This window comes from Pyrus communis, chromosome 8 (assembly GCF_963583255.1).
Source record: "Pyrus communis chromosome 8, drPyrComm1.1, whole genome shotgun sequence".
Classification (NCBI taxonomy): Eukaryota; Viridiplantae; Streptophyta; class Magnoliopsida; order Rosales; family Rosaceae; genus Pyrus; species Pyrus communis.
In genome coordinates this window covers 10228311-10241310 of record NC_084810.1, presented here as the reverse complement: position 1 = coordinate 10241310, position 13000 = coordinate 10228311, and the positions used below count along the sequence as shown (strand labels likewise).

Sequence of the window (13000 nt, the reverse complement as noted above, 5' to 3'; positions counted from 1 at the left end):
GCGGATTTGGAATCAAGGCGTCAAAATATGCTAAGGAGGGTCCCCGGGAAATTTTGTAAAAAGTCAGCGGTCAACCCTAAAATGATGTCAAAAACGGACTCGGGACGTCTTTCGAAAAAGTCACACAAGGAGTATTTTGGAATATTCCAGAATCTATTTGGAATTAGGCTGGGCTGGAGCCAGACCAGGTTGGAGGGTCGTGGGTTGGGCCAGTTCTAGGTTTAAGTTTTGGGCCTCTTTTTCTTTTTCTTTTTTTTCTTCTCTTCTGTTTCTTCGGCTGGTTGCCATTGCAACCGCCGAGATAGTACCAGCTTCGACTACCCTAAACCTTTACTAAACATAGCCTTCCAATATATCAAATCGAAGCTCAGAGGACAAGGAATCGGAATATACCTTTGGTTTCCTTGGCCATGGCCGGAGTTGGTTGAAAAACAGCTCAAAAGCAGCCGGATCTCCGCCAAAAAACTGGGTTTAATATTCTCCGGGTATTTCTGCATCCAAACAACATTAAAACGTCTCAAAAACATCCCAATCTTAGTCCTAGGCACGATCTACAAAGATCTAAAGGGTTTTCGGACCTTACCTTCGACGTGAATGGCGAGAACTTGCCGGATTCAATTTACCTTCGTCGTGAATGGCGAGAACTTGCCGGATTCAATTTTTTTGCACAATGATGGTACTGTGCAGCAAGGAGGTGGTAGTAGGGTGAGACAACATCTCAAACAAAACTGACTTGTTCCTAGCAAGGAAAATGGAAATAGGACTATGGTCAAAGAATTGTTGGCAACTGTCGATAGAAATCAACAAGACTAATGATATTTCGTAATTTAGGACACTCAAAAGGATTTACGATTTCCAACTGTCACAACCTTAGATTTGGTAAGAATATCCTCTGCTACACTCACGTCTCCCAAAAAAGGTATAATTTAAGCAAGGTCAACATTTGAGGAATTTGGTAATAAGCTGACTGTGGATGTTTATTAAACTGAACTCGTGGTGGGAGTAGACAAGGACATTATGAGCAAGACAATCGCGAAGAGTTTTCCTGAGGATCCACATGAATTCCTTCAGTGGAATCCACAAACCCGAGGAAAGTGATTCGGTCTACCCCATAGATACCTACTAGCTTTGCCTATGATTATTGCTTTCTTAAATTTCTCTTATATGAACCTTTGATGTTATGCATAATCTCCCAACAGGTATGCCTCTGCCCGCCATTCCGAATGAGTACATGTCATAGTGGACCATCATCACCTTTGATCTTCAATTGGTCCCAACTAGACTTTATCCCACTAAGATTTCTCTATTTCACATCACTTCTATGCAAATCCGACTCTGCCCTCCATTCATAGGGAACGCATGTCACAGAGTAGCGGTCCGATGTTGGAAGTCATTCATAACCTATTACGTCAAACTTGAGGCATAATCCTGACACAAATTTCTTATTCTTCAATATGATGTGACTATTCACGTAGAATGATGACTGTGCAACCGTGCTGAAATACGCCAACAAACGGAAGTCATGACATCCAAATGATATCAAGGCTGACACATTACCAGAGTAGGAGAAGATCCTAAGTATACTCTGAACAAACCAGGTTCTGATACCAAATTGACATGCCCCAACCTCGATATTCCCACATACCAGGGTAGGCACGTGTTGGCTGACACTTGAGGGTGATGAAACCATTTTAAACATTCACACAAATAAAAGATAGACAATTAGAACGAAATATGCCATTGCAAGAACGTGTTCAAAGCATACAACTACAAAGAATAATATGGAAGAATTACTAAGAAAATATACGAACAAGGAAATGATACCTATACTGAGAAGACTCGAGGATACCTATGTTGTAGAGTCCTGACACCGAGATTGTATACCTCGACTTTAACTCCTGAGGGGGCACAAAACAGAAAAGGTGAGTGCACCAAAGTTTATAATAATAATAATAATAAGAAAAACCATTTTGTTTATGAACATACTAACCCCCTGTTTTGAAAACAAATATAATACTACATAATAGGTTTTTCAAAAAACCCTAGCATGCCATGAAATCATCCGTAAAACAAGTATGAGTAAAAACATGCTCAATAAAGGTGCTATCATTGCCCGAAGGCATATCCATAAATCTCATCAAATATGTACTCTCTCTCTAGGGGTATCATAGTTGCTCGAAGGCAGTACCTGTCCATCACTCGAAAGTGAAGCTATACGACACTAGGTTACGCTAGTGAAGAAACCATGGTCCATCACTTGAAGGTGAAGCTATACAACTCTAGGTTATGCCGGAGAATAGGATGCATAACATCACACACTGACACTAGCCCCGGGCTAGTGAAGCTGAGGTTATATCATCAATATCATCAACTACTCATTCGCTCGAAGGCAATACCTGTCTATCACATGGAAGGTGAAGCTCTATGACACTGGGTTACGCCAGTGAGAAAAACCATGGTCCATCACCCGAAGGTGAAGCTGTACGACTCCGGGTTACGCCGGAGAAGAGGTATATACATAAATTTCCTCAACTGTGTCTTATGGCCACATACGTACGTTTACATACCCGTGTTGTGTTGATGTGTTGTATGACAACCCGTTAGGTAAGTACCAAAAACATATCTCAAAACTTGTATCAAATCCGTAATATAAATCATGTTCAAAATCCATAGAAATCCATATGTGTAGTCCAATAAATCCATAAGCATATTATAAAACACACATAAATCATGAAATATGAAATACATGCTAGGCTAATATTTATAAAAACATATAAATTAAGAAGGGGTCCACTCGCAGTATTTCATTGTCCAAGTGATAATTTTGTGTAATTCACCTGAATTCCGGAGAAGAGATCGGAAACAATTGTTTCCGTCAGGTCGGGTCGAAAAAAGTGAAACGGGTCGAGGGGAAACCCGTATTGTCTACCCCTTTCCCTTATTTCTTTCCTCTCCCATTGGTTCACTCCCCACCTTCCTCTTTGATTGGTCTACACCCCTCATTTTCTCTCATTTTCTTTCCATCACAGCAAAATCTGGAGCCTTCCAGATGATGGTCAAATGATCATTATGCCCTCAACTTTGTTCGTTTATAACTTCTTCATTATAACTCCAAATTCTATTCCGCATGCGCCTATGCCTTCGTAATGACGAGTACCATGAGGATATGCCAACAAAACAAGTCTTACATGACATGACAATGCGGTCAACAAATGTCAACGCTTTACCTCAAAGGGCATATTTGTAAATTCATGTATTAAAATTATAAAAATCAAAATATTTGGGGACGGGTCGTTATAGCCCACACCTCCCCCTTAGTGTAAATAATATTGTTTGTTAAAAAAATAATCATTTGAAAACTAATTTAATCACATTATTATCCGTGTGCGAAAGACCTTTTTTATAACCGGCAATACACACATCTTAAGATGTTTTGAACGTGTTTAAAAATAGAGAAAACAATATTCAATAAAAAACTGATTGAATCACATTATTACTAGCCCATTGTGAGGCTAAGCCCACCCCCCCTTTCCCTTAGTGTAGATAATATCGTTTGTGAAAAAAAAAAAATCATTTCACAACTAAATTAATCACATTATTGTTCGTGTGCGAAAGACTTTTTTTATAACCGACATTCTCTTAAGATGTTTTCAATGTGTTTTAAAATAGAGAAATTGAATCACATTATTGCTAGCCTATTGTGAGGTACTAATTAAAAAAAATAATAAAATAATAAAAAATAAAAATAAAACAACACAAACAAAAAACCAGCACAAAAAATAATTAAAAGGACGAAGGCATTTTTTGAATCATGGCGTGCTACGCACGACTTACACATTTTAAATGTATTTATATGTGTAAATTGACGAAAGTAAAGTCAAATATTTGAAGTAAAGGAATAATCTTAGATCATGCTAGAAGAAACACCTCATAAACCAATTAAAGCAGCTGAATTCACATAATAAAATCGGTCTCTATAGAATTTACATTAAAAATAATTGATTGAATCAACATTATTGCTAGCTCATTGTGAGGCTAAACCCACCCCCTCTCCCTTAGTGTAGAGAATAACGTTTGTTAAAAAAAAAAAAACAAACAAACAATCATTTGACAACTAATTTAATCACAATATTATCTGCGTGCAAATGACATTTTTAATAACCGACATTACACGCCTTTTAAGATGTTTCTAACGTGTTAAAAAATAGAGAAAAGAATATTTATTAAACAACTGATTGAATCACATTATTCCTAGCCTATTGTGAGGCTAAGCCCACCCGTCCCCTTTAGTGTAGATAATATCGTATCTTTAAAAAAAAAAAAAAAATCATTTGACAACTAATTTAATCACAATATTATCTGCGTGCAAAGGACCTTTTTTATAACCAGCATTACACGCCTCTTAAGATGTTTAAAACGTGTTTAAAAATAGAGAAAAGAATATTTATTAAACAACTAATTGAATCACATTATTCCTAGCCTATTGTGAGGCTAAGCCCACCCCCTCCCCTTTGGTGTAGATAATATCGTATCTTTAAAAAAACAAAAAAAGAAAAAAATCATTTGACAATTAATTTAATCACATTATTATCCGCGTGCGAAAGATTTTTTTTTTTATAACCGGCATTACACGCCTCTTAAGATGTTTTGAACGTGTTTAAAAAAAGAGAAAATAATATTTAATAAACAACTGATTGAATGACATTGTTGCTAGCCTATTGTGAGGCTAAGCCCACCCCCTCCTCCTTAGTGTGGACAATAACGTTTGTTAAAAAAAAAAAAAATTCATTTGACAACTAATTTAATCACATTAGTATCCGCGTGCAAATAACCTTTTTTTATAACCGGCATTACATGCCTCTTAGGATGTTTTGAACGTGTTTAAAAATAGAGAAAATAATATTTAATAAACAATTGATTGAACCGCATTATTGGTAGCCTATTGTGCGGCTAAACCCACCCCTCTTCTTTAGTGTAGATAATATCGTTTGTTAAAAAAAATAATCATTTGACAACTAATTTAATCACATTATTATCCTCGTGCGAAGACCTTTTTTATAACCGGTATTACACTCCTCTTAAGATGCTTTGAACGTGTTTAAAAGTAGAGAAAATAGTATTTAATAAACAACTGATTGAATCACATTATTACTAGCTCATTGTGAGGCTAAGCCCACCTATCTCCCCCTTAGTGTAGATAATATCGTTTGTTAAAAAAAAAAAACAATTGACAACTAATTTAATGTAATTTAATCACATTATTATCCGCGTGCAAAAGACCTTTTTTTTATAACCGGTATTACACACCTCTTAAGATGCTTTGAACGTGTTTAAAAATAGAGAAAATAATATTTAATAAACAACTGATTGAATCACATTATTGCTAGTCTATTGTGCGGCTAAGCTCATCCCCTCCCCTTTAGTGTAGATAATATCGTTTATTAAAAAAAAAAAAAATCGTTTGAAAACTAATTTAATCACAATATTATCCGCGTGCAAAGGACCTTTTTTATACCCGGCATTACATGCCTATTAGGATGTTTTCAAGGTGTTTAAAAATAGAGAAAATAATATTTAATAAACAACTGATTAAATCACATTATTGCTAGCCTATTGTGAGGCTAAGCCCACCCCTCCCCCTTAGTGTACACAATAACGCTTGTTAAAAAAAAAAAAAAAAAAAAAAAAAAAACAATCATTTGACAACTAATTTAATCACAATATTATCCGCATGCAAATGACCTTTTTTTATAACCGGCATTACACGCCTCTTAGGATGTTTTGAACGTGTTTAAAAATAGAGAAAATAATATTTAATAAACAACTGATTGAACACATTATTGCTAGCCTATTGTGAGGCTAAGCCCACCCCTCCCCTTTACTGTATATAATATCGTTTATTAAAAAAATAATAATTTGACAACTAATTTAATCACATTATTATCCTCGTGCGAAAGACCTTTTTTATAACCAGCATTACACGCCTTTTAAGATATTTTGAATGAGTTTAAAAATAGAGAAAATAATATTTAATAAACAACTAATTGAATCACATTATTGCTAGCCCATTGTGATGCTAAGTCCCCGAATCCCCCTTAGTGTAGAGAATATTGTTTGTTAAAAAAAAAAAATAATCATCTGACAACTAATTTAATCATATTATAACCGGCATTGTATGTCTCTTAAGATGTTTGGAATGTGTTTTAAAATAGGGAAATGGAACCACTTTATTGATAGCCTATTGTGAAGTACTAATTAAAAAATAAAAAATAGAAAAACAACACAAAAAAACTAATTAAAATCACGAAGGCATTTTTTGAATTATGGTGTGCTACGTGCGATTTACATGTTTTAAATGTATTTATATGTGTAAATTGACAAAAGGAAAGTCAAATATTTGAAGTAAATGAATAATCTTAGATCATGCTAGAAGAAACCCCTCATAAATCAATTATACCAGCTGAATTCACATATAAAATCGGTCTCTATAGAATTTACAATAAGAATAGAGAAAATAATATTTAATAAATAATTGATTGAATCAATATTATTGCTAGCTCATTGTGAGGCTAAGCCCATCCCCTCCCCTTAAGTGTAGAGAATAACATTTGTTAAAAACAAAAAAAAAAACAATCATTTGACAACTAATTTAATCACATTATTATCCATGTGCGAAAGATCTTTTTTATAACCGGCATTACAAGCCTCTTAAAATGTTTTGAACGTGTTTAAAAATAGAGAAAATAATATTTAATAAACAACTAATTGAATCACATTATTACTAGCCTATTGTGATGCTAAGTCAACCTCTTCCCCCTTAGTGTAGATAATGTCGTTTGTTAAAAAAGAATTACAATCATTTGACGACTATTTTAATGTAATTTAATCACATTATTATCCATTTGCAAAAGATCTTTTTTATAACCGGCATTACCCGCTTCTTAAAATGTTTTGAACGTGTTTAAAATAGAGAAAATAATATTTAATAAATAATTGATTGAATCACATTATTACTAGCCTATTGTGACACTAAGTCCACCGCACTTCCCTTTAGTGTAGATAATATCGTTTGTTTAAAAAGCAAAATTCATTTGACAATTAATTTATTCACATTATTATCTGCGTGCTAAGGACCTCTTTTATAACCAACATTATACACCTCTTAAGATGTTTTGAACGTGAGGTCTTCTCGTCATGCACTGGCTTCAAAGTCATGAGCCAAGCATGTAAAAAATGGGTACATGCACAAAGTATATAATGACAAGAGGAAATATAAAAAATATGTATAACTATTGATCCTTCGTATGACTATTATTAGAAACTTACATTAGAGTGCCATAATAACGATGTGACAAGAAATATTAGAAACCTACATTTTTGTGTCATAATGATGATGTGACAATTAATTTTTGTAACCTTGTTTTTTCATGATTTCATGATTTTAAATGCTTGATTAAGTCACACCAATGATGGAGAAAACTTTAGCTTGCATTATTCAAGTTAGAAACAAGAAGGTGAGTGTCGAGTTGTATTTCATAAATTTGTGGCTATAAAGAATTCAACTTTCAATTTGTGGCCATAACAATGATGGGGCAAGTAGTATTGTTTTGGTAGCGTAAGGTGATTGCATTGCACTTGTTTCTTGCCCAACAAAAATTATTTCAAGATAACGTGATATCTTTAAGTAAAGATATTCCCAACAAAATTGTGCAAAGATAATTATGATGAGTAAAATACAAAAAAATCTAAAACCCACAAAAGCTATCACGTAAGGTCTTCTCGTCATCCAATGGCTTAAAATTCATGAGCCAAACTATAAGAAACTATGTTTTTAAGAGCAAACTAACTGACGAGTATCCCACACTAGCATGTGCGGTAGTGAAAGTCAGGGACCAAATTTATCAACTTTGAAACTCAAGGACCAAAATGAGGAGTTGCATCAATTTCGAAGACCATTTGCGAGAAAAACCTTTATTTTGTGTAATCCACATGTCACAATTTTATTGGATTTGTGGGTCTCACCTAAAACTAACAGAATAGTTGACAGAATTTAAACGGAATGACCAAATTGATGTGCGGTAGTGAATGTTAGGCACGACATTGATTGATTTTGAAAATGAGGGACCAAAATGATGAGCTTGATCAATCTCAAGGATCATTTGTGATAAAAGCCCATTGGTCTCTAACGATTTGAGTTCTCGCATGCTATGTTTTTCAAGGACACGTACGTGCAAAGATGTGAAAGTTCACCCACTTTCATCTTCAAGATTTATTATGGTCTTCAGAGTATCGAATACTCCAAGTCTTTTAACCGTTTGATCTTTGATAAAAAAAATTAAAATAAAAGACAAAAATCAAGATGCAACAGTTCAAATGCGCAAAATTTCCTATACTCTAGAGCACCATATAATTTGTGTTCTATCTTCATCATGCACTCCTTTTCCCTATATTAAACACAATAGCCCTTGCTTAGAAGAACAATATCTTTGAAGAAGGTCATGGCTTGTGAGAAGAGCAAGATACTGATATTTGGAGCAAAAGGGTATCTAGGCAAGTACATGGTGAAAGCAAGCGTTTCTTTGGGCCATCCAACCTATGTCTACGCCCGACCAATCAAACCCAACACTGACCCTTCCAAGCTTGAGCTGCACAAAGAATATGAAGCCATGGGACTCACCATCTTCCAAGTAATTAATTATATATATAGTAACGCGAATTAACCTCTCATTTCTTATTTGGCTAAATCCTACTAGTTAACTGATCATGTTTTATATATAGTTACTCAATTCAATACTTAGGATGTGCATTACCTGTTAGAACCAATTTGATATGGTGTGAACTGAACAGGGTGAACTCAATGAGCACGAAAAGCTAGTCGCAGCGCTTCGACAAGTTGATGTTGTAGTATCTACGCTGCCAGCGCCTCAGCATCTTCAACAGTTAAAAATTATCAACGCCATCAAAGATGCCGGTAATATAAAGGTGAAAATATATGTGAGAAATGTTCTTTCGCGTTGACTGTGAATTGGAATCACTGATTATGTGGATATTCTTTGCTAGACTACTCAGTCAAGTTCATTTACATATATGTTCATGTCTAACTACGTTCAATATATACATGTTGGGACTGTGAAATCAGAGATTTATTCCGTCAGAGTTTGGAGATGATCCAGAAAGAGCAAGCGCATTGCCGCCTTTCGAGGCTCTACATGAGAATAAAAGGGTGATTAGAAGGGCGACGGAAGCAGCAAGAATTCCGTACACTTCTGTGTGTGCAAACTCATGTGCTGCATATTTTGTTGATTATCTGCTTCATCCTCGTGAACAACGTGAGGAAGTCATTGTTCATGGCACTGGTGAAACCAAGGGTAAGCTTGCAAGTGTTGTATTTCACTTCTGGACCACAAATATTAATGCACTTGTCCTTACATAAGTTTCACATTTTCTTTCTTTCAATTATTTTTTAAAAATTCTCAAGACTATTGAACTGAACTCGAGACCAATAACTCTTAAAAGTTAAAATTGACTGACTACTATAGTGGTATTTCTTTTAAGAGCGCATTCCTCCTAAATCCGAACTGCCTTTGTATTCCCAACAGCTTCTATTTCTTCTTCAATTATATTAAAAAAATTACACCGATTACCTCGCTTGACAAACGAAATGGAAAAGACTTTGCCGTGTGAAGTACCCTTCAGCTACAAAAAATGTTGTCCATTTCTAAGGACTTGTTTGAATAAATATTTCATTGAGTTTTCAATTTTCACTTTCATAGCTAGAAATAATATCAAAGTGTGTAAAAAATAGGTATGAAGAAATGTGGCAAAGAGGAAAGAGGGAGGAATGAAGTAAAATGTATTAACAAAAATCGTCGTTAATGACCTATTTTATTACCATTTCATTATGGTAAATGTACTATATATATTCTAATGTAAAATTCAATTGAATAAAATTAAAAGATTGTGGACTTTATCTAGGTTGAAGACTCGTAGATAATAACAGTAGCTGAAGAAGATCTCAAGAGAGAGAGAAATAAGAGAGAGAAAGCTCAAACAAGAACCAGAATGGAAACCTTGTATAATATTCTTTTACTAAAATTTACCAAATTAGTTACAAATGAATATTCCCTTATATACAACACACAAAGCTTACAGACTAAGCAACCTTACAACTACCCAACTCACAAGATTATGACACATGTACAACATCAAGGTATGCCACATATCTCTTTCAGAATCTTACATCACTCAATATCCCCCCTCAATCTCAACTGGGAAATCCCAGTTTGAGATTGGAACAATGATGACCAAAAGCTAGACCATGAAGACCTTTGGTCAAAACATTGGCAACCTGATCTGTAGTAGCAATATATTCAACATGAAGATCACCTTTTTTAACCGTTTCATGAACAAAATGGAAATTAGTATCCAAATGTTTAATACGAGTGTGAAAACAGGATTCGAGCAAAATGCTAAAGTAGAAACATTATCATAGTGAATCAATGGTGGCTGAGGAAGAAAGACACGCAAATCTTTCAAAATCAAACAAATCTAGGCTATATCAGCAGCTGCATTAGCCAAGGCCTTGTACTCAGCCTTGGTTGAACTTTGAGACACACTAGTTTGTTTCTTAGCTTGCCAGGAAATAAGGTTATGACCCAAGAAAACAACATAACTTGTTGTGGACCTTCGAGTATTAAAATCCGATGCCCAATCGGCATGACTAAGGCCAATGAAATCCAGAGTTTGCATTGAAGAATAAGTGAGACCACAATCAATAGTACACTGTAAGTATCTAAAGATGCACTTAACAAGATGAAAATGTGCATCAGTAGGATGAGCCATAAACTGCCAAGCCAAATTCACAACAAATGCAATGTTTGGATGGGTAAACAAAATACTGACTTAGAAGGAATAAACCCATTAGATTATGTATATGGCTTACAAGGAGTAGGACATGACTTGCAGGATTCCATATATGCCTTTTTGAGCAATTCTTTAACATAGTTTGACTGAGAAATAAAAAGATCCCTATTAGACTTATAGGTGACCTAAAGACCAAGAAAGAAGGTTAACGGACCCATATCCTTCATATCAAATACTTCACCCAAACTGTCAATAACTTGCTAGAAGAGAAGAGAGTTTGAGCCTGTAATTGTTATGTCATCGACATATAGAAGAAGAACAACCACATGTATATTGGAAGCTTTGAGAAACAAACTTGGGTCTAAATCTGAAACAACAAAGTCTCAAATAGGCAATAGGTAGTCAACTTAGAGTTCCATGCTCTAGAAACTTGTTTAAGTCCATAAAGAGAGTTAACAAGCTTACAAACATAATGAGGATGAACTAGATCCTAAAAACCCTGTGGCTATTTCATAAAGACTTCCTCTAGTAAATCATCATAGAGGAAGGCATTTTTGACATCTAACTACCTTAAAGTCCATTTTTGTGCAGCAGCCAAAACAAGAACAATCCTAATAGTACTATGCTTGATCACATGATTGAAAGTATCATCATAATTTAACCCCTGCTCTTGACTATACCCTTGAGCCACTAAACGGGCTTTATACATGGAAATAGCTCTAATTTGGTCCTTCTTAATCTTATAAACCCACTTACTGCCAATAATTTGGATGGGGCAGGAACCAATTCCCAAGTTCCTTGCTTTTGTAATGCTTGAAACTCGTCAGTCGTAGCTTCTCTCCAATGAAACTGAGAGACGGTAGCCTTAAATAAAGTAGGTTCACATGAATTCACAATGCTCAATACTGCAGTACAACCTTTAAAAGCAACTTCATTTGGAATACTAAGATTAAAAGCTGACTCATTAGCAAAACCAACCAAGATATCAAATTCTCTTTGACAGCCAACAGTGAACTAAGAAGAATCAGACTCGGAGACAGCCATAGAACCATATCTATTTCTAAAATCACACCTGTTTTAAGTCTAGTTTGCATAGGATGGGAAGAAGATACTAATGTTTGAGGAGAAGAAGAATTAGAATCACTAGAAAAATGAGAATTACCTCAAGTTGAGCATCATGATGGACATGTAGCAAAAGTTATGTAGAATGTTGGAGATGAGGAGTGCAAACTTGAGAATGAAAGGTTATGAAGAAAAGTCAGTCCCAATACCCTGAACAATAATATCAGGTACAACCTGTGTAGACCCATTCAAAGATCTGAACTAGAAACATCACTGAGAGACAAAGAACCATTATCAATCTAGGCAAAATTATCAACATCTTTAGTAGTGTTAACGGAAAAAGTATTTTCAACAAATAAAAGAATAACATAAGGAACAATCACTAGATGTCTTGGTAGAATTGTAGTTTCATTCTAAGAACTATGAACAATTGAATTTGTATGAAAAGGAAATACTTGTTCATCATGAACAACATACAACATGCCTGACAATGAAAAACTTTTGTTTCCCTCAGTGATAACATATAACACCCTTGTACCCTAAGGCATAACTCAAGAATACACATTTCTCAGATCTAGGCTCTAGTTTGGTAGAAATATAGGGCCTAACATAGGGATAAACTATTGTACCAAATATTTTCAAAGAACTCAACACAGGATGAAAACCGAAAAGCTTAAAATATGGAGATTGCATATCTAAAGACTTGCAGGGCATTCTATTTATGAGAAAATTGGCATGAGAACAAGCATGAAACCAAAAGTTGTCAGGTAACTTAATAGTAGTTACCAAAGTAATTGCAGTCTCCATAATATGTCAATGTTCCTCTCAGCAATCCCATTTTATTGAGGGGTATAAGGACATGAAAACATATGTATAATCCCATTAGATTCTAACAACTTCTTGAAAGCATTGCTCATGTACTCACCACCACCATCAGATTGAAAGAATTTCACAAAGGCTTGAAAATGATTCTTAATGAAAGCATAAAACTTCTCAAATACATAATACACTTAAGATTTATAAGCAATAGGAAAAGTCCAAGTGAATCGAGTAAAATCATCTATGAAACTGACAT

The 13000-nt window shown here is 34.8% G+C and overlaps 1 protein-coding gene across 1 annotated transcript; it reads left to right on the top strand.

Annotated features, from left to right (window-relative positions):
- The first annotated feature begins 8457 nt into the window (after positions 1-8457).
- Positions 8458-9649, top strand: LOC137743921 (isoeugenol synthase 1-like). Its single transcript, XM_068483849.1, has 3 exons — positions 8458-8687; positions 8848-8982; positions 9140-9649. The coding sequence occupies exons 1-3, from the start codon at positions 8499-8501 to the stop codon at positions 9431-9433; spliced, it is 618 nt and encodes a 205-aa protein (XP_068339950.1). The 5' UTR covers positions 8458-8498; the 3' UTR covers positions 9434-9649.
- The last annotated feature ends 3351 nt before the right edge of the window (positions 9650-13000 follow it).

Bases quoted from the DNA above. Each gene is read 5' to 3' on its own strand.
- LOC137743921 (XM_068483849.1), top strand. From the start codon at position 8,499: ATGGCTTGTGAGAAGAGCAAGATACTGATATTTGGAGCAAAAGGGTAT. The intron at 8,688-8,847 runs GTAATTAATTAT...TGAACTGAACAG, and splicing joins TGGGACTCACCATCTTCCAA to GGTGAACTCAATGAGCACGA. The intron at 8,983-9,139 runs GTGAAAATATAT...CTGTGAAATCAG, and splicing joins AAGATGCCGGTAATATAAAG to AGATTTATTCCGTCAGAGTT.